This window comes from Callorhinchus milii, unplaced genomic scaffold (assembly GCF_018977255.1).
Source record: "Callorhinchus milii isolate IMCB2004 unplaced genomic scaffold, IMCB_Cmil_1.0 Scaffold3, whole genome shotgun sequence".
NCBI classification, from domain to species: domain Eukaryota; kingdom Metazoa; phylum Chordata; class Chondrichthyes; order Chimaeriformes; family Callorhinchidae; genus Callorhinchus; species Callorhinchus milii.
Genome location: NW_024704744.1, coordinates 76291339 through 76314102, shown reverse-complemented (window position 1 = coordinate 76314102; position 22764 = coordinate 76291339). Strand labels below are relative to the sequence as shown.

Below are 22764 nucleotides of genomic sequence, written 5' to 3'. Positions count from 1 at the left end.
CTGCCTCTATCCCACTGCCTCACTCCTGCTCTACCCATCTTTAAACCCTATGGTCTCTTCCTCCTTCCCCTTTTCCTCTGCTCGGCTGCTGTGAATAACTTAGAGACATTACCCTACATGAAGGGCATTGGCATTGTAAATGCAATTTGTTGTTTACCAAATAAGATTAGAAATTCTGTGAATGTTAGGACATAGCAAACACATCCACAAAACAACAATGAGCAAGTAATTATTTTGCCATGGAGAAAACGTATAACAAGATAACACTACGTTTTGAAACAACAGCAGGGTGCCAACGTTTGGAATAGTAATGTAAATGGTTAATAGATTAAACTCCAGCAGTACTACATCTGGGATCCCCAAATCTAGGCTCTTGCACCTAAATTCTCCAGGATCAGGCAAACAGGATTTCTCCCTCTGGGGAGAGATTGTGCAATCGACACAGATAAACAATACATATGTAGAACTCTCAAATAGTAGTTTTGAAACACTTCAGCCTCTCAAGCCTGTTCTGCCATTTTGTAAGATCATGACTGACCTGTACCTTAACTTCAATTACCCACCCTTTCCCCATATCCCTTAATGCCCTGACCTAACAAATATCCACCTCAGTCTTGAAAATGTGAATGGATCCAGCATCCACAGCCTTTTGAGGGAAGAGAGTTCCAGATTTCCACTACCCTTTTGTTGACAAACTGATTCCTAATTTCACTCCTAAACGGCCTAGCTCTCGATTTAAGATTATAATAATAATAATAATCCCTGCATTTGATATAGCGCTTTTCACGTCGGGAGGACGTCCCAAAGCGCTTCACAGAACACACTGTAAAGTGAATTGACTGTATATTTGTGGGCAAACGCGGCAGCCAATTGCGTACAGCAATGTCCCACAAACAGTCGTAGATTGAAAATGACCAATTTATTATTGTTTTTGGTTTTGGAGGGATTATTATTAGGTGTGTGGAGTAAGGAAACTTGCCCAAGGTTTCGCTCGGCCTGGAATTGAACTCAGGTCTCTCGCTTGCAAAGCGAGTGCTCTAACCACTGAGCTACAGGACTCCATATGCCCCCTTGTTCTGGATTCCCCCACCAGAGGAAACAGTTTCTCTGTATCTAACCTATCAATTCCCTTCATTATTTTAAAAACCTCAATCAGATCACCCCACAACCTTCTAAACTCAGTGAAATAGAGACCAAGTTTATGCAACCTGGCCTCTAAATTTAACCCTTTAAGCCCTGATATCATTCTGGTGAATCTACCCTGCAACCCCTCCAGAGCCAATATATCCTTCCTGAGATGCGGTGCCCAAAAATGAATGCAGTACTTCACATGGGGTCTGATCAAGGCTCCATACAGTCTCTTTCAATAGTCTTTCTAACTGACAGGAGCTAGAAGCAGAACGTGTGCAGCTCATAGAGGAGGTCACTGCCAATAAACGCAAAATGAAGGACTTGGAGAAAAATCTGCTCTATAAGCTCAGCAGCACCAAAGGTGAACACATGATTATATTGGCCTTGCACTGGCTACCAGTCACTCACTAATTACTTGTCATGTAATAGGTATCGGGCGCTCACTAGATACAGGATCACACACTGGGTACCAGTCACACACCGAATGTCGGTCATTGTAATTACAATTTACATTTATGTAGCACCTGTCATGTCGGGAGGACGTCTTAACGTACTTTAAAGAGCTGGTTGGGCACTTGGGAGGAGTTGAGGGTGGGGGAAAGATGTCTGAAAGTGCAGTAAAAAAAAAGGCACATCTTGAGGCTTTAAAAGTGGGGTGGGAGGTGGTAAGTCAGTGGAATTTCTGGGATGGGGTTCTAAAGAGCGAGGGCAGGATAGCTGAAAGCTCACCCACAATCATTACGTACAGCCACATACTGGGTTCTGGCGACTCACTATAATGTTTCACAGTAAACAGATAAAGATAAAATTTTAACATCCATAACATTGTTTTCTAGTCTATGCCATTTGCCAGGTTAGTATGACTCTTGCAAAGATCAGTTAAATTTAAAGAATACTGTTCATAATCCTCTTTATTCATCTGTTTTGAATGTCTTCTATTCATTCAGGTTCCCTAGTGGATGATGAATCTCTGATTGGAGTTCTACAAGTAACAAAGTCTACAGCAACTGAAGTGAGTGAGAAGCTGCATGTAGCAGCAGAGACGGAGATGAAGATTAACATGGCGCAGGAGGAGTACCGTCCTGCTGCCACTCGTGGCAGTATCCTGTATTTCCTCATCACAGAGATGAGCATGGTCAATGTCATGTACCAGACCTCCCTGGCACAGTTCTTGAAAATCTTTGATCTCTCCATGGCCAGGTGGGTAATAATAATCCTTGCATTTTGATATAGCGCCTTATCACGTCTTCAAGACATCTCAAAGTACTTCACAGAATATACTACAAAGTGAATTGCCTGCATATGTTGTGGGCGAAACGCGGCAGCCAATTGCACACAGGAGTGTCCCACAGTCGTGGATCGCATGACCAATTAATTTTAATTTTTTTTTTTAAAAATGGTTATTACCACCGGTAAAGCAATCCACCAATCAATTAACAACCGGGTTCCTACTTACTACTAGATAAACAGAGGCATGTGGAGTAAGGAAACTTGCCCAACGTTTTGTCTTGCTTGGGAATTGAACCCAGGTCTCTCGCTTGCGAGACGAGTGCTCTAATGACTGAGCTGTAGAACTCACTACACAAGCATACGTTTAACGTCCCCTTGCGTATGGACATACACATCAGTTTGTTAGAACAATACTGTGCTGCTGGCGAACTCACATGGGGACCTTTTGCGCTGACCTCACTGTCTTGAATACTGGGCCACCCAGTGGGAAACGATGATGGGTGCTCTTAACTACGTAATCATGGTTCTGCAAGGCTCAAGACAAGACATTGAGGGTATTGATTGGAAGGTACAAGGGGCATGAGTGCCAATTATTCATTCTTATCGGTACCTGGGGGTTGTAGTAGACATGGACATTGATATGTACCCTGTGTAGCCGAGTTCTATTTAAGCCCCGACAAAGTTTTTAAATGCACAGAGGTTTTATTCCGAATTGGTACCCCCATGAATCTGCACCCCCATTTTACCTGACCATCCTGAGGCCTTTCGGGGAGCCATTCCACCAATGTCTGGACACCAATGCTTACTTGGACACAGTCCATGCAGAGAAGGGGCGAAGGACATTATAGTCATGCTCGTCTCTCTTTAAGGTCATCAAGGTCCCAATGCAGGTCAAACTTGTGGCATATGAGACTTGTGGTCTCCTTTATGGATCCTAGGGATGCAGCATAGAGGCTTCCTCCGTTTGCAAAATCTAGGATCAAGCGGTGAGGTGAATTTGTGGCAAACTCGAGAAGTAGATGCAGGGAAGGAGGGCTCCATCCTATACTGACCTTTCGCTGAGTACCCTGGAGGTGGAGTTGGTATCACAGTGGGCACAGCTATTTGCCCAAATTGCTCACTTAAAAACCTGGATTAAGCAGCTGGTGCCTTGGGCATTACCTGGAGTCTTGAGTTCATGTACACACGTCCGTACATCCAGCGCTTGGAATCCACCTTGATAGTTACTCAGAGAGATAAGCAGCTGCTGCTCAAGCTCCACACCTCCAAATGGAGGAACCATCACTCAATGGGAAGGGATGTATGTCTGAGCTTCGGGCAGGAAGATGATGGCAATGCATTCTCACCAGGAAAGTCACAGGGGGTTCCTCGTATCTGCCATTCACCTAGTGACGTCTCAAACTCGCGCTTGTCAGATGCCAAATGATCAAATGGTGACTGTCCTTAGGCAGTAAGGAAACAAAGTATCCCAATGTGTAAGTGTATCCAATACAGTTTATTTTTAAAATGAGATACCCAAAGATATTGTGTGATATACGGATGGAATCCCCATTTATGATTCCATTCTTTATTACAGAATCTCATTAGAAGTTACAATATTTTAGACTATCTTCACTGTGTTTGACACATGGGTTAGCACATCAGAGATACATGTACAGTACATTATAATAATAATAATAATAATCCTTGCATTTGATATAGCGCTTTTCACGTCTTCTCGACGTCTCAAAGAGATTCACAGAATAGACTGTAAAGTGAATTGACTGTACATTTGTGTCCCACAAATAGTCGTGGATTGAAAATGACCAATTTATTATTGTTTTTGTTTTGGAGGGATTATTATTAGGCGTGTGGAGTAAGGAAACTTGCCCAAGGTTTCGCCCTGCCTGGAATTGAACCCAGGTGTCTTGCTTGCAAAGCGAATACTCTAACCACTGAGCTACAGGACTCCATTCTCAAGTCTGTGTAATTTACCAGTCAGCATTTACTCATGGATAATTTTCCCTGCAACAAGATGAAATATGGGAAAGAAAGGCTATTCTACAGGTAGAAAGTGGACTTTTCCTTAAAATTTGTGGCCAGCCTGTCCCAGCCATACTGGGTATAAAAGACAACAGTAGTTATGGAGTGCATCCATACACTAAGGAGTGGTGCAATTCCAGCTCCTAACCATATTGCCTAACACTCCTTCTGACAGCAAGATGGAGTAGGAGTCAGGGAATGGTAATGGTAAAAGGCAGAGGTTTACACGTGACCATAAATTACATTGGTGCTGGTTTCTATTGCCATGACTCTAAATGGGTATGTGACCAAAGAGTATGGAGTCTTCTTACATTGTAGCTCCATTTGGCAAGAATTTCTCATCTCCCAAGTAAATCTGAGTGTCACTGACATTAAACTACCCAAATATAACATCCAGCATGATGTACAGTTGTCTTGTTGCTTATCATGTTGTTGTGGATAGACTTCAACAAGACTTGGGAATGTGGAAGAGGAGACAACATATTTTCTGTTTATGACTGGTTATGTCAGCCTACTTAAATATAAAGTGGAGTTCTGCAGCTCAGTGGTTAGAGCACTCGCTTGCAAGTGAGAGACCTGGGTTCAATTCCCGGTAGGGTGGAACCTTGGGCAAGTTTCCTTACTCCACACTCCTGATAATAATCCCTCAAGAAAAAAAACAACAATAAATTGGTCACTTCAATCCACGACTGTTTGTGGGACACTGCTGTGCGCAATTGGTTGCAGCATTTCGCCCACAAATATACAGTTAATTCACTTTACAGTCTATTCTGTGAAGTGCTTTGAGACGTCGAGAAGACGTGAAAAGCGCCATATCAAAAGCAAGGATTATTTTTATTATTATAAATCACCTTCTTGAGTTCGCTGCTGTACTATTAATTCAATAGATGCAGGGCTTCCATCTCCAGCTCAGCCATCCTGCTGCTCTTTTGACAGTAACAGAGCAGATGTTTAAATGTTTAAATGTAATACTTGCTAATCCTGATTTTATCCATGTGTCTGGATTTTCTCATGCAGATCGAAAAAGTCTCCTGTTCCAGTAAAGAGAATCCGAAATATCATTGAACACTTGACCTTCGAGGTGTTTGTATACACAGTACGTGGTCTTTATGAAAATCACAAGTTCCTTTTCACTTTGCTGCTGCCACTGAAGATTAACTTGGAGAGAGGCTACATAAAGCACAGCGAGTTTCAGACCCTCATTAAAGGTAACCCTCAAAAGAGTTGCCAATTCTGTTTCCGAATAGCGCCATGGGATATTTAACTACCACCTGAACCAGCAGGCGGGACCTCGGTCTAACGTCTCATCCGAAGGACTGGACTTCTGACAATGCTAAACCCCCCCATCCAGCACTACAATGGAACGTCATCTTAGACTATCTGATTCCAAGTCCTTACATGGGGCTTAAACCTACAACCTTCTGACTCAGAAATGAGAGTGAGCCAGGCTGACTGAATAATAATCTATGCTTTTGATATAGCTGTCACAAAGTGCTTCATATATAACTGCTGTCAAGTGCAGGGACTGAATTTGGAGGTAAATGAAGCAACCATTTCCCACAAACAGCCAGGGGATAAATGACCAGTTTAGATTGAGTCCTGTAGCTCAGTAGTTAGAGCACTCGCTTTGCAAGCGAGAGACCTGAGTTCAATTCCAGACAGGGCGAAACCTTGGGCAAGTTTCCTTACTCCACACGCCTAATAATACTCCCTCCAAAATCCAAAACAATAATAAATTGGTCATTTTCAATCTACGACTGTTTGTGAGACACTGCTGTGCGCAATTGGCTGCCGCGTTTGCCCACAAATATACAGTCAATTCACTTTACAGTCTATTCTGTGAAGCGCTTTGGGACGTCCTCCCGACGTGAAAAGCGCTATATCAAATGCAAGGATTATTATTATTATTATTGAGGATTGTTGGCCAGAAAGGAGAAATTTCTTTATTTGAATAATGTTATGGGATCTTTTCCATACACTTGAACAGGCACATGGAGCTTGGTTTAATGTCTCACCTCATGTTATATCCAACAATACAGTGCTTCTCCAGTAACAGCCTAGATGTTTCTGTGTAACACCCCTTACACCCTCTATTAAAGATAGACTTGTGTCCTTATGCAGGTGGAGCAGCCCTTGACCTGAAAGCCTGTCCAACCAAACCTTTCCGTTGGGTTCTTGATATGACTTGGCTGAACCTGGTGGAACTAAGCAAACTTTCACAGTTTGCAGAGATACTGACCCAGGTACTGTATGTAGCATCATCTGTTGTTCAGTGTTAACCACAGTGGTACATCCATAAGATGCAAACATTCAAGTTCAGACATGGCAGTATTTTCCATGGCAAGTTCTCTGTTTTGAAAATTTGTGTGACGATCTCAAAAATGGCCAGTATCATATCTATCAACTCTCATATATTAAAAATTATTAGCATGTAACGAATGATCCAGAGAGTTTGTATGGGTGAGAAGCAGTGATTTCAGATTAGTAATCTTTGGGGGAGGAGAATTCTAATCATTCACCCTTTGTGATTAAATAGACCAATTCTGTGCAATTTCCACCAATGTCTCTGATTGTTGGCAGCCATTAATAGTAAGATAATTTATGATAGAGGGCATGAGGTGAGTGAATAAATGAAATAGGTAATTGCAAAAATAAAACAAGAACTTTGAATCCAGAGCATTGTTGAATTTCCACAAGCAATAGCAGGACTGCAATTCAAATGTTGGATCTGTTTGGACACTCAATTATAGAAAAGGCATCACAGCCACGGAAAGGGTACAGTGGAAAGTTACTAGGATGATCCCAAGAATGAGAGGTTATTGCTATGAAGCTTTTTTTACTTAAATAATTAAGGCTAAGAGGAACTAACAGAGGTTTACATTTCTGAATGGTTTTGAAAGGGTTAGAAGATCTAATAGAATGAGGCTCGAGGGCTAAATGGCCAACTCCTGTTCCTATATTCGCAGAAGGGCATAATTTAAGAATGATCAAGAAAAAGTGTAGGTTCAGAATATAGAGCACTTTACCACTGAATTAACACAAGCTGGATTCAGAGTAGCATTTTAAAAGAGAATTGATTACATAAATAAAATAAAATTATATGTGGTGGGTAAAGAGCAGGAGAATGGGAATAGATGAAATAACGTGAGTGAGTGAGCTACCACCAGCACAGACACAATGAGCCAAATGATCCTTTTCTCTGCTGTAATTCTTTTTTCTAACAATATTTCTAAATGATCAATTTCTAATCGAGAAAGGCTGAATTTGTGCTTTTGAATGCGTTTCCAGATAGCTAAGAATGATAAAGTTTGGAAGGCCTGGTTTGAATCAGATGCTCCAGAAGAAACAGTGATTCCAAATGGATACACTGATGCTTTGGATTCATTCAGCAAGCTGTTACTTATCAGGTGAGCTGCACCCTGTTTCTGTAAAGTGGCAAATATCACCACAGATCTACATAAAATATTGCACTTAGGATAGAAAGGATGAATGATACCAGGGGTGAGTGACTTCAATTATATGGAGAGACTAGAGAGACTAGGATTATTCTTAGAGCATATGGAGAGACTAGAGAGACTAGGATTATTCTTAGAGCAGAGAAGGTTAAGGAGAGATTTAATAGAGGTATTCAAAATTATGAGGGGTTTTACAGAGGAGATAGGGAGAAACGTTTTTCCTCGGGTGAGTGAGTTGGTAACCAGAGGATGCGGATTTAAGATAATTGACAAAAGAAGCAGAGGAGACAGGAGAATTTTTTTTACCCAGAGAGTTGCTACAATCACTGCCTGAAAGGGTGGTGGAAGCAGATTCAAAAGTAGCTTTCAAAAGAGAATTAGATAGGTATTTAAAAAGGAAAAGTGTGCAGGGCTATGTGGTTAGAGCGGGGCAGTTGGACTGGTTGGATAGCTCTTTCAAAGAGCCAGCACAGATATGATGAGCCAAGTGGCCTTCTATGCTGTAAGATTCTATGATCCTATGAACTTGTATGACTTAGCCTTTAAGTCTTATACAATTTATGAACAATGGATGTGAATTTGTATCAAACTGTGAAGTAATGGACCTAGATAAACAGCTGGCTGAGGAATAGAAAGCAGAGAGTAGGTGTAAATGAATATTTCTCAAAGAAGCAAGACATAGATTAATTAATTTGGTATAGTACCTTTTACATCGGGAGAATTTCTTAAAGTGTGTAGTATAGTGACTGTTTTTTGTAGGTAAAAGCAGCTGTCAATTTGCGCATAGCAATAATAATAATCCTTGCATTTGATATAGTGTCTTCAAGACATCTCAAAGCGTTTCACAGAATATACTGTAAAGTGAATTCACTGAATATTTTGTGATTGAAAGCGGCAGCCAATTGCGCACAGCAGCATCCCACAAACAGTTGTGGATTGAGTGACCAATTTATTATTTCTTTTTGAAAGAATTATTATTGATGGAAAGTGATCCGCCAATCGACTAACAACCGAGTTCCTACTTACTGCTAGGTAAACAGAGGGATGTGGAGTAAGGAATCTTGCTCAACATTTCGCCCTGTTGGGAATTAAACCCAGGTCTCTCGCTTGCGAGGGGACTGCTCTAACCACTGAGCTACAGGATTTCACAATGTCCCACAAACAGCTATGAAGTGAATGAGCAATTTTATTTGGGAGATTGTTGGCCAGGACACTGGGAGAAACTCCCTTCTCTTTTCAAATAGCACCATGGGATCTTTGATGTCCATCTGAACAGGCTGAAAGGACCTTGGGTTAATGTCATCTGAAGGACGGCACCTACAGCAGTGCAGCATATCCCCACCACTGCACTGGAATGTCAAATAGTCACAAGAAGAACAAAAGGAGAGTTTAAGCAATTTTTTTCAGAGAGTTGTTGGGATGTTGAATTCTCTGCCAAGTAAGGGTATAGAGAATATGTCCAATATATATGCCAATATGCCAAGTAAGGGTATAATCCAATATGGGTTTCAAGAGGGAACTAGACAGGTATAAGAAAGATAGAAGCTTATGAGGATAATGCTGAACAGTGCGAATGAAAGAACTACTTTCTCTGAGAGCTGGTGCAGCCTCGATGGCCGAATGGCCTCTTCTGTGCTCTAGATTTCTATGATTCTATAAACCTACGTTTTACTCTCTCCATCTCTACTATATCATTTTTGCAGTGTTGCAACCAGAATTGGACACTACTACAAATGTGGACTAACCAAGATTTTATATTAATTCAGCAATACCTCCTCATGTTTATACTCAATCCCTCTGCATATAAACCCCAGGACCCCATTGGCATTTTGTATGGCCTCATCTTCCTGTGTTGCTAATTTTAGAGATTCATGGCTCTGAATCCCCTAGTCATTGAGGATTTAATCTTCACTCTGGTATTTTCAAAGGAGTTTTTTAATTCCTTCTTTGCATTACAGATCGTGGTGTCCTGATCGAACACTTTCACAAGCTCGGAATTACATTGGTGATGCAATGGGCGTGAGGTACGCAGAACCAGTGATTCTAAACCTGGAAGCAACCTGGCAAGAGAGTGACACTCGCACCCCTCTGATCTGCTTCCTTTCCATGGGGTCTGATCCCAGCAATCAGATTGAAGCATTGGCCAAGAAGCTCCTCATTGGTATGGATGTAGACATATAGTGGTAGAAATTGCAGTGTACAAACGTTAGTGGAGTAAAGAAGTCAGGACTTCTGACTTTTGTATTTTGTTTTGGGGCAAATCAAACGGTAACGGTGCAATATTCCGCTTTTTGAGTGTTAGTTTCTAGCAGGCTCAAAATCAGGCAGTGGGACAATAACCATTCAGAACAAGGCTCTGGGGTGCAATTCAAAAAGAGAAGGAAGTTTCTCCTGGAAGTTTCAGTGTTCAGCATTAGAGTGAAAACATCTAGGTACCTGAATCCAATCCCTGACCAGAACAGCCTTTAACAGGTGCCTGGCAAGTGCAAAAATGATACCTCTCCCCCAATTCATTCATCCTTCCCTGCCCTGTACTAATCTCATTCAGTAGCCCTCATGATTTTACCACAAGCTGAAGATTTTTTAAAATGTATTTTTGTATAATTTTGAATAACTAAGACATGAAAAAACTGTTAAAATCTTCAGAATAATAGATTATCAGTGTATCTTTAACTGCACTCAATATGTGCGTGATGTCTAAAATTTAAATAGGAACTGATATATTTTCTACAGATTGCAGGGCCATATCAATGGGCCAGGGGCAAGGAGTACACGCCAGAAAGCTGTTGAACTTGTTTATGAACCAGGTCAGTGAAATCTATCCTAAACTGGGAAGTAGTGGACCTAGATAAACAGCTGGCTGAGGAATAGAAAGCAGAGAGTAGGTGTAAATGAATATTTCTCAAAGAGGCAAGGCATAGATATTAATTAATTTGGTATAGCACCTTTTACATCGGGAAGATTTCTTAAAGTGTGTAGTGATTGTTTTTTGTGCCAGAAAGCTTTTGAACATGTTTATGAACCAGGTCAGTGAAAGTTTAGTGAATGGATGCTTTAGATTCAAGGATTCTTCAAGATGAAGAATGAACTACTTATATAGAAGTGAGCTATTTATATACTCAGTGGGTCAATTTCTATTTTTCTTTATGAAGATTTTGGCTCAATGTTTTGCTCACTGAGTAGAAGGACTTTAAAGAGTGTTTGTCCATGCTTTTCACTCAGTGTCAGCATCAAACTAAAAATAATAATCTTTCATCGTGGAATTTCCAAAGATCACCATTTTTGACCAATCAACCAACAATAGATCCCTTATTTTTTCTTCCTCCTCACTTTTCCTCACAGTGTTCTGAAACATCTTTAGGTAAGTTAAACTTATAAAATGTTAAATGTAACTAACATTCTCTGAATTGACAAATCAGTGTTTTGAAAGTATATTTTTACAAGATGGCCACCAGTAAGGCACCACATTTCTGGCTACAGAGAGTACAGCAGTACCATACCTCACAGTGACCACACAATGAAGCAGACGGAGATACAACAACCACATGAGTATAGGAGGATTGAAATTTTTGAGCAGAATGTGATTGAAGAGAAACTGCTGCAATTTTATTTGACCTGTTAACTACACTTGTGGGCAGGGCAACTGAATACTAAGCCCAATACCTTCTGAAGCCAAGGAGTGTTTTTGTTTACCTCATAGCCAGTTAGTTGCTGCTTCACTTTCTTAGTCTCTCTGTCAGTCTTTGACCACTGGATATTGGTCTACAGCCACCATAATGGGATAGGTTATTGGTATATGTAGAACATTAGATTTTCTGCGCTTCATAAACTGAATGGTATTTCTCGCTCCTCAGGGTGGATGGGTTTTATTACAAAACTGCCACTTAGGTTTGGATTTCCTGGATGAACTTCTGGATACTTTACTGACAAGTGAGAATATGAATGAAATGTTCCGAGTCTGGATCACCACAGAGCCACACCCCAAATTCCCAATCACACTGCTACAGGTTAGTAATTATTGAGTAACGTGAAATAAACTGTCTTAGATATGCCAAGATAAAAAGACAAGACAGACAAGTTCAGGTTTGTGAAGAATAATTTCAGGAAGAATTCCTTTACACATAAGGGAAATAGCAACTGGAATGTTTTATCAGAAGGGGTGGTTGAGGCCAAAACACTGGACTCCTTTAAAAGCAGTTGGATGTTGTAATGGGAAGATTGTAGGGTGGGTACTCAGGAATTATTAGGCTGAAAGAGCTTTCTTCAATACAGATACAAGGTACAATACAAGGTACTATATATATGATGTAAGAATAGAAATGTACTCCATGGAGGGGATAGAATTTAATTGACTGTTTGTGTGACACTGCTGTGCTCAATTGGCTGTCGCATTTCGCCCACAAAAATACACAGTCAATCCACTTTACAATATACTGTGTGAAGAGCTTTGAGACGTCTCAACAACATAAGGCACTATATCAAATGCAAGGATTATTATTATTTATTGTCAAGAGGGAAACAGAAAGAAATCGAGGGTTGTTAGTTTACTCGTCGTGGATCATATCAAAACAGTTTTGAGACAGCAATAAGTCTCAAAACTGTGGAGTCTTGTAGCTCAGTGGTTAGAGCACTCGCTTTTCAAGTGAGAGACCTGAGTTCAATTCCAGGCAGAGGGCGAAACCTTGGGCAAGTTTCCTTACTCCACACAGAGCCTAATAATAATCCCTCCAAAACCAAAAACAATAATAAATTGGTCATTTTCAATCTACGACTGTTTGTGGGACACTGCTGTGTGTAATTGGCTGCCGCGTTCGCCCACAAGTATACAGTCAATTCACTTTACAGTGTGTTCTGTGAAGCGCTTTGGGACGTCCTCCCGACGTGAAAAGCGCTATATCAAATGCAAGGATTATTATTATTATTATTACTCCACACGCCTAATAATATTCCCTCCAAAGCAAAAAACAATAATAAATTGGTCATTTTCAATCTCTGACTGTTTGTGGGACATTGCTGTGCGCAATTGGCTGCCGTGTTCGCCCACAAATATACAGTCAATTCACTTTACAGTATAATCTGTGAAGCGCTTTGGTACGTCTAGAAGACGTGAAAAGCGCTATATCAAATGCAAGGATTATTATTATTATTAATAAACAAGGCAGATAGGATTGCCATTAGGATTGCCAAACCAGTTGAGTTCAGCTCCCCAGATGTTCAAGCTATATAGTGCTCTGGTCAGGCTGCACCTAGAGTATTGCACACTTTTCTGGCTGTCGGGCCCTAAAGTTAAATACAGATGAGAGCAATCATCCCCAGTCTTAGAGAAATGAGCTTTAAGCACGATTAGACAAAATAAGAGCTCTTAAAAAAGAAAAGTCTTGAAAAGAAACACCTCAGAAGAGACTTTCTTAGAGGTTGATAACATTTTAAATGCAAATGAGAAAATAAACACAGAACAATACTTTCAAAACCACTAAGAATATAGAACAAGGGAGGATTAGACCAAATGGTCAAAGAGTCTTTACTCAATCTTGTGATCTTATGATGATTAAGATTTTGCAAATCTGTAGCCAATGCTGTCATTGTTTACAGACATCAATCAAGTTCACCAACGAGCCCCCTCAGGGTGTGCGTGCAGGGCTGAAGAGAACATTTGTCGGCCTTAATCAGGACCTGATCGAGTACAGTAACCTGCCCATGTGGAAGCCACTACTATATGCAGTCGCTTTCCTCCACACCACTGTCCAGGTAAAGCAGTCAATTCACAAATTGTCCTGAATAGCTTCTACTATCTCGAATTCAAGATCCTCGTTCTCACTTTCAAGGCCATCCGTGGCCTTGCCCCCTCCTACCTCTTTGACCTGCTGACTCCCTTCCAACCTGCCCACTCCCTCCGTTCAGTGGGCTCCGTCCGGCCTGCTCCAGGTCTCCCGCCCGACCCGCGCAAACATCGGTGGCCGAGCTTTCAGCCTCTCTGCCCCCACACTCCGGAACTCCATCCCACGGTCCCTTTGTCTCGCTTCCTCCCTTGTCTTTTACAAGGCCGATCTCGACCCTCCTCTTTGATCGTGCCTTCGGTCGCCCTCCCACCTCTCTGCCTTCCCTCACCCCTCCCCCATGCTCAGGTCCTGACTCCTGACTGTCCAGCGCCTTGGAATGTCCTCCCGACGTGAAAGGCCTTCTATAAATGTAATTTTGTTGTTGTCCTACCATGCTGGAGGCAGTGTCCATTGGAGAAACTTTAAAATTTAGGATGACAGCTGTTGGAAGTTGTTAGCTGGAGTCCGGGTTCAAGAATACATGCTCATGTACCATATATTCAGTGCTTTGTAGCCATCTTGATTGTTATGCGAAAAAATAAGCAGCTGCTGCAGAAGTTCCACTCTCGCAACCAGTAGAATCACTGTTTAAAGGTTAAGGCTTTATATCCAGGCTGTGGGCAGGATGTTGGTGGCATCAGACTTTCATGCTGATTTGTGCTACTCACGAAATGGCTTGCAAACAGTTCTTGCTGTTCATTTTAGTAAGGACTCATACCTCCGTTTGTCAGATGTCCAATGAGTGATAAGCACCTATAAAGGACAGGTCTCTCACATTACTGTATGATCTCAAGACCCAACGTGGGACTTCAACCCACAATCTTCTGACTCAGAAGCAAGAGTGCTGCAAACTCCCTCTTCACTGTCTCACCCAGACCTCACAGCTAAGTTAGAGGCAGAGGAACTCCCTCTAACACTGACCCATCCAGCACTGCTAGGACAATATAGCATTGAGCCATCAGGAAAGTCCAGTTTCTAGGATTTGAATATTCTGTACTACCTCTTGTGCTGCTTACATTTATTAAATAACTGGCCTGGTCTATGTACAAGTATGAATGTAGTGAGGTCATGAAATGCTTCTACTTTTTATTCAATTCTAGGAACGGCGCAAGTTTGGTCCTTTGGGTTGGAATATTCCATACGAGTTTAACTCTTCCGATTTTACTGCTAGCGTTCAGTTCATACAGAACCATTTGGATGAGTGTGACAAAAAGAAGGTAACTATTACTATTTACCCTTTATAATCTTGAAGACCTCTATCAAACCAGCCCTTGAATTTCTCTGGTCTGGTTAAAAAAAAACTGAATTATCAAGAAAACCCTCAGCCCCCGTTATCATCATACAACGTTATACCAAACGCAAGGATGATGATTATTATAAATTTACACTGCACCTTTTGTATTGCTTTTATATATTTATGCAATATGTCACAAATGTTGCATTATTCAGGACCATAACATTTAATATGATTTGCATGAAGACCGAGTTGCAAGCAAACTTGTATAAGGCATATAAAATCCAATTTAATCATAATTTACACTGTACATGCTTAATTCAATGCAACCACTAAGTGCGCATGCGGTACTTCATCACTGTTACGTTGAATTGCGGAAAATGTAAGTGGATTAAGACGCCTTTTCCTACGATTCAATGCAACCGGACAGTGTGTGTGCATGTGTTGATGAGTAAGGACATAATTTTCTGTGATTCAATGCAGCCGGTAAGAGTACGAGTAATGGAGGTTATAGGAGTGGCATTACGAGTTAGGAGGTGATTAATATGACTAGTGCAAAGAAAACTTAAATGATTTGATAGGAAACTGAATGGTACTCAGGTGGATGTATGACTTAGGCGATTATACTTTTTATAAAGGAACGACTTATGCAAGTTTTACTGTAATAGATTTCAAAAGACTACTGAAGACTACTGTACCCTAACTAAGATTACTTCTTTCGGATTCTACATTTCTAGATATAAAACCAAGGATTTTTAAAGTCTAACATTTAAAGTCTATTTTACAGGACACCTGATTCTTTTTATTTTATGGCTCAATTAAGAACGTGCAGCTTCTTGCAGAGTTGTGCTTAAAATTATATTCTTTGATTATCCAAAGGGCAGTAACATTCAATGAGACTCTGAATACACTGAACTCTTATTGGATTCCTCTTCTATTTACTTTCCTGTAGGGGGTGTCATGGAGCACTGTGCGCTACATGATTGGAGAAGTTCAATATGGAGGACGTGTTACAGACGACTTTGACAAACGTCTTCTCAACTGCTTTGCCAAGGTAACTACACTCTGAAATATTCCACACCACAGTAATCACTTGTTCAAACTGTCTAGAATTGAGTTAACAACTTCCATTGTTAGCTTTGACAATGGTATGTCAGAATCAAGTCACCGTTTATGGAGGTCTTGGGAGTCCAGTTCTTCAGCCAGGTGACCACAGTAATCCCAGGCATGCGGTCCCTGTCCTGATCACAGTACTTCAGTCAGAGACACGTTGTTTTGGGGCAGCCGGGTATATGATATACAGCGAATCCCAACACCATGTTTAAGAGTATCCAAACCAAACTACTTAGAGATCCTCAAATGCATTTGCATTTGGACATCCCTCCCCAACACTCACTTAATCCTGGAAAGCAATAGGTGTAGGTTAGTTAAAGCCAAGCATTGGTGCTGCCAGACTGTGCATTGGAATACTGCTGGAGTTTAACCAGCTAAACCTGGACAACTTGCCATTGCGAACACTCACCAGCCTGCCATCAAAGCTTTTGTTAAAGGCATCTGCATACAGCCTTTCTGTGTTGGGATTAGACACCTCCAGGACACTTCATTGTTAGGGAGATTGAAAATGCCCACCAAGACATTTTTTTCCCCTTGTCCTCAACTGAATAATTTCTTGGCATTCTCCCTATTTTTACCTGGTGGTCTACAACACATACATGCAATCACCTTGTGTCACATTCCTGGAGCATATCACCAAGAGGATTTATGCATTAGTGCAGGCATAGATGTGTCCTTGGCTGTGCCTTGTAATACCTCTTGACAACAAGTAGGATCCATCATCCTACACTTCTGGAACCAGTATCTCCAGTTGGTTTGAAACCCTCAAACTGGTCGCATTTCGCTCATGACATCCATCATTTCAGTGCTGGTTGCCACTGCCTCAGGTTCCAGGATCCTATTCTTGATATTCCTAAGAGTTAATGAGTAAACATCTAAGTGGACTGACCTCAGCCCTCATATTGGTGATCTTGGTGGCTAGAAGTATCTCCCTGCTCCCAGGGGTTATGGGTTCCACCCTCTCCCAATCACAACCATCATTCCAGATTCATCTGACCCCAAACCCTAACCCTCTCGCACCCCTCCCTGAGATGAATGTGTACTTGTCTGTCTGCTGTTGTGGAGCCCATTAAACTGGGGGCCCTCTTTGACACATATATTCTTACTAATTCTATGATTTGTTGATATTGTTGGCCAGCCCCTTCCTCCTGCCAGATAATGTATGGCTTCCTAATCCCAAATAATCAAATATCTATAGTACACCACCACTTACTCACGCTCGCTTCACCTCATGCTGGACAACCGTTTGCCACACATCCGTAACCTATTCCTTGTAATTCCTCTTGACATCGAGTAGGATCCATCTTCCTACCCTTCCACAACCATTATCTCTATTAGGTTGTGAAAGCCTCAAACTGGTTCAGATGCAGAAGTAAAATCGAACTCCAATGTCAAGAGATTGTATGAGTAGAATGAGCTGGAGAATTCTGGAGGATAGAGAGATAGACACACAAACATCAAGAAAGACACACCAACACACATACACAGAGGTACATGAGCAGAGAGATGTACTATTTTTAAGATACACAAACAGACTTTATATTGACTAATTTCATATCCACAACAATGCTGATCCCAATTAGTGTGCATATTTGGCTTTCTACCATACCGTATGATATGTTTTATCTGTTTGTGGCACAGGTGTGGTTCAGTGAAAGGATGTTCGAGTCCACATTCAGTTTTTACACTGGTTACATCATTCCAGTGTGTAGCAATGTGGAGAGTTATTTGGAATATATTCAGACCCTGCCTGTTGTTGACACCCCTGAGGTGTTTGGCCTCCACCCTAATGCTGACATCACGTGAGTAAGGAGATGGTTACAGTTAGGACATGTTAATGCTCGGCCTGCAGTGTGTTTGCCTTTTTCTTGTACAATAATTCCTTGTAAATTAAGTCTTGTGCTCTTGTCAAGGTATTTCTATCATGTGCATTTTTTACTGCCACTGTCATGTGTATGTTTTACAGTCTGCACAACCGCTAATGTGTGTTGTGAGGACTATAGATTACATGTCCAGTGTCCTTCTGTTAATTCCTAGTACATTGTTCAGTTCTGTTTCTGATCTGTGCACCACAGATAAAGATAATTAATCCTTATCACGTGCCTCAGAGAGTGTGGAATAATAATAATCCTTGCTATTTGATATAGGTATAATTTGATGTAGTGCTTATAACATTGAAATGTCTCAAAGTGCTTCACTGGTAATTGCAATTAAGTGGATAGATTGTGTAGATAGATGCGGCAGCCAAATTACACACAGCAGTGCCCCAGAAATAGCCATGAAAATGAGCAATTTATCTGCAGGATTGTTGAGCAGGGCACCAAAAGAAACTGCATAAAATAGTCACACGGGCCGCAAGGTAGCCATCCCTGACTGTGAGCTCAATGTAGTGCTTGAAATCACAACTTCAAGCTGACGTGCATGACAGAGTCAAGTATACTAAGCTTCAGTTTCTCCCTCAGCAGTCAGTCGAAGTGGCACTGATGTCATTCTGGAAACAGAAATGCATTCACTTCTCAATGAAAAGTTAGAGAGACAAGTGAAAGTGAATACAATATACATTGTATGAGAACATTTCAAGATGCTTAATACTGCTGGCATATGAGCTGGGGGTGGAAGTCGAAGGAATTAGGAGAAAGATAACCAAAAGCATGGTCAAAGAGATATGCTTGAGACGGACGTTTGTATGAGGTGAGGGGCCGAGTAAGTCAGAGGGACTCAGGGATGGAGCTCCAGAGAGTGAAGTCGCAGGCCAGTGTTTATTGAGCGAAGGGAGCACCCGAGATTTTAGGCTTAAAGGATTGCGAAGGTAGGGTAGGCGAGACCGTGGAGGGTTTTGAAGGTGAGAGAGAGGATCTTCAATTTGATCCATTAGGAGATGGACCTGAGCAAACATGGAGTGATAAGATCGCAGAGTCTAATGAGTGAGGACAATGGCTGCAGAGCTCTGGATAGCCTGTGAAGAAAAAAGCTGATGAGTCCAGCGAGCAACAATAGCAAATTATATTTGTAAAGCCCCTTTCATGTTTGGAGGACGTCCCAAGCGCTGAACAGTCGGATTTGTACCCAATCGGGGTTGGGATCAGGCGGGTGGAGGGCAGGGAGAGTAGGCATAGGAAGATGGCTGAAGGCACGTTCGGTTAAGACTTTCCTTAAAGGAGGCAAGGGAGAGAACAAGGCGAAGGTACTGTGGGATGGAGTTCCAAAGGGTGGGGCAGAGCGACTGAAGGCCCGACTGCTGATGGTTAGGCGGAGGACATGGAGCAGGCTGTGTCCTGCTGAGCGGAGAGAGAGGACAGGTTGATATGGGGTTAGTTGGTCACAGAGATAGGAAGGAGCAAGGCTGTGAAACTTGACTCCATGTCTGCAGATAATGTTGCCAAGTGGGAGCATGTACATGTTGAAGAGAGGACCGAGGACAGAGCCCTGAGGAACAGCGCACAAGACTTTGCGTGGGCTGGAGGAGAAGCCGTTTGTGGAGGGCAAGCCATTAGTTTCAGCAATTCAATCCATCCTTTCTTAGATTCATCCTTTAATCACCTGTACATTCAAACTGAACAAGAAAATCTAAAGATAAGCAGCTAATGAATGAGCCTGTTCCTACCTTCCCTTTTTTCTTCATGTTTTTCACTTATTTTCTGCCGTTCATTCAGGTACCAGAGCAACACTGCAGCTGAAGTTCTCAACACAATCACCAATATCCAACCAAAGGAGAGTGGAGGAGGAGGAGGAGAAACCCGAGAGACCACTGTCTACAGACTGGCAGATGATATGCTGAGAAAGCTGCCCAAAAACTATGTGGCACATGAGGTAAATATGCAAATGTCATCTTTCTCCTCCCCACCCTCACCCCCCTCAGCTCCTCCACCCAGCCCAGGTGCCCAGGCAGCAGTGTCATTTGCACACAGTAATGTCCCACAAACAGCAGTGGAGTGAGTGACCAATTTTATTTGGGGAATTTGTTGAACAGGCAGATGGGACCTCAGTTTAATGTCTCATCCAAAGGAATGGAAAAAAACTAAACATAGATTATACTCTTGTTAGAAATTGAACTACTAGTCTTGGTGAGAAGTTATTGAGTTGTGCCAAATAAAGCTATATGTGAGATTTGTTAAGATTGCACATTCAGTCTCCAAGTACATTGCTGCAATCCATCTCCCAGCTCAGTCAGTGGTCATGCTTTTAGACACTGATCCTGTTCTGTATAATTGGATGATTTCAATAAACCTAACACCATCTTCCCAGATAATTTGAGTTCAGTTGTTGAATTGTCCAATTAACCCTTTCTATCTGTGAGTACTGTTAGTGCTAGCGGGATACAATTCTGAGGCTCTGTAAATGCTTACATAAAATTGTCTTTTGTGGAACTTATTAACTTGTGGTGTGGTAACTTCAAAATAAAGTTGCTGCACAATTCTGGCTTTTCATCAATAATCCTGTTAGGAAAATACCAGTGATAACCTCCTTGCACACTGCAATTAAAATGTTCTATTCTGATTTTAATGTTGTACTGGCCCATGAGGAAACCCTTTAAGATAGTTTTGGAGTCTTTATTTACTTCTGTTTTAAGCATTGTCAGGTAGGTATTAAACAGGTCAAATGAAGTGAGTATATCCTCTGTTCTCTGAGTTCTGCTCAGATCAGCACCCTTGTGGCCTCATGTCCTTTGTGGGTAATCATGCTTCAGCTGTTGTGCTTCGAAAGGCAGTTTGGTGTCTTTGATCTGTTGGCAGCAGATTCAAAATGAGTTTATTGCCTCTGTCTCTGGTGTAGAAAAGTAATCATAGCCTGGTTATTTATAGGCTCTTTCTCTTGTGATAGGTAAAAAGTCAACTCATGAAGATGGGAATCTTGAATTCCATGAATATTTTCCTACGACAGGAAATTGACCGAATGCAAAAGGTTATTACACGAGTGAGGTCCAGTCTGAGTGACCTGAAGCTGGCGATAGACGGCACCATCATAATGAGTGAGGTCAGTGTCACTCAGCTGTGGCGCCAACCGGTGCTTATTGCTTACATGACATAATGCCTGCCCAGAGCGCTCTACATTTCTAGGAAAGGTAATTAAAATTGATATTTTTTGCTGGCTATTCTTGGGATTTTTGGTGACCCAGCCTTTGCATCTGGCTCTGCTGATAACATCAGTTGGACCTTGAGCAATGTGATGCTGCTGGCGGATCTCAGGGTGCCTGAACTATATAGCAATCAAGTACAAGGGAAGAGAAAATAGAGAGGTTCCACTAAACTTGTAATTGGGTTCTCAGCAAGTTCATGATGGTCACCTGATACACTGGTGGGATTACTTGTCGCAAAGGCAACAACAATTTGCATTTATATAGCGCCCTTCGTGCGGGATAGTGACCCGGAGAGCTTCACAGTGGCAGAGTCTTGACAAGAAACCAATGGGAGTGGGGAAGGTGACAGTAAAGGAAAGTCTTTAAGTGGAATTTGAAGGTGGAGATGGAGGGGGCTAGCAGTAGGATTTGAAGGTGGGGAGGGAGGGGGCTAGGCGGTGGGATTTGAAGGTGGTGAAGGAGGGGGCTAGGCAGTAGGATTTGAAGGTGGGGAGGGAGGGGGCTAGGCGGTGGGATTGAGGGAGAGAGTTCCAGAGTGTCTGGGCGTAGTGGCTGAAGGCAAGACATGTGGGATAAATAGGAGGCCAGAGCCAGTCGAGTGGAGGCAGTGGGTGGTGGGGTGGGATAGGTAGGACAGGTAGGGAAGTGTGAAGGAATTAAGGGATTTGAAAATGAGTGAGACACTCCATTGCTCTTCAAATCTTCTTGAAACAGCCTAGCACAAAATACATTCATTTTGCATAATTAGTGCAGCTTTGGAAGTTCTGAACAAGGTAGGAAGGGTTAGCACTGGGGTTTGTTTATTTCAAGGGTTGGAATGGAGTCTGTAATATAAACTCCTGTTAACTTGACCCTGGATTAACTTGTCACTACCACTTAAATCATCATGCTGTCAATATCCTGGCTGTATTTATTTATGTATTTGTACATATGCGTATACCACTCTGATTAACTCATCACTGAGCTCTTTTCCCCTGGAGTGATAAGTGGCGGGGGGACATGAAGCAGACCTGTGCCCACCGAGCGGAGCGAGTAGATAAGTTGGTTTGGTGTTAATAGGCCTTAGAGGTAGGCAGGAACAAGACCGTGGAGGGCTTTAAAAGTGAGGACCAGGATTTTAAACTCGATCCTCTGTGGGATGGGAAACCAGTGGAGCTGGGCGAGGATGGGGGATGATCTGTTCACAAAGCTTGGTACGAGAGAAGACACAAAGCACGGATGTGTAGTTTAAGAACAGTTGAGGCTTGAACAGGACTCTAAGGTTCCGTACTGACTCTTGAGTGAAGTGTGCATTCATGAATGGTGATGCTGTCAGTGTCCGAGGTAGGAGGCACTGACACGAGCCAGGAGGGCCTCCGTCTTATCAACGTTGAAGTCAAGGGTGGAAGCAAAGAGATAAGAGTTTGGTGTCATGCGCATAAATGTAAATGCATTGGCAGAGTCCGATTCTACGTAAGTGTAAATACTTTCATGTTTTGCATTGCAGAACTTAAGGGATCTCCTAGACAATATGTATGATGCTCGTGTGGCGAACCTGTGGAAGAAGATATCCTGGGACTCCAGCACACTGGGATTCTGGTTCACTGAGCTCCTGGAGAGAAACTCCCAGTTTTCTAGCTGGATCTTTGACGGAAGACCATACACATTTTGGATGACTGGATTCTTTAATCCTCAGGGTATGTA

At 42.0% G+C, this 22764-nt stretch overlaps 1 protein-coding gene across 1 annotated transcript in view; it reads left to right on the top strand.

Moving 5' to 3' along the window:
* Positions 1-22764, top strand: part of LOC103181707 (dynein axonemal heavy chain 8) — a 164015-nt gene that overhangs the window by 132614 nt on the left and 8637 nt on the right. Inside the window, exons 78-92 of the mRNA XM_007898364.2 lie at positions 1387-1492; positions 2079-2331; positions 5401-5591; positions 6505-6626; positions 7672-7790; positions 9797-9999; positions 10572-10645; positions 11693-11845; positions 13431-13586; positions 14758-14874; positions 15844-15945; positions 17646-17806; positions 19658-19814; positions 20826-20978; positions 22568-22757. Coding sequence (XP_007896555.1) covers positions 1387-1492; positions 2079-2331; positions 5401-5591; positions 6505-6626; positions 7672-7790; positions 9797-9999; positions 10572-10645; positions 11693-11845; positions 13431-13586; positions 14758-14874; positions 15844-15945; positions 17646-17806; positions 19658-19814; positions 20826-20978; positions 22568-22757 — 2257 coding nt within the window. The remainder of the gene's footprint in view (positions 1-1386; positions 1493-2078; positions 2332-5400; positions 5592-6504; positions 6627-7671; positions 7791-9796; positions 10000-10571; positions 10646-11692; positions 11846-13430; positions 13587-14757; positions 14875-15843; positions 15946-17645; positions 17807-19657; positions 19815-20825; positions 20979-22567; positions 22758-22764) is intronic.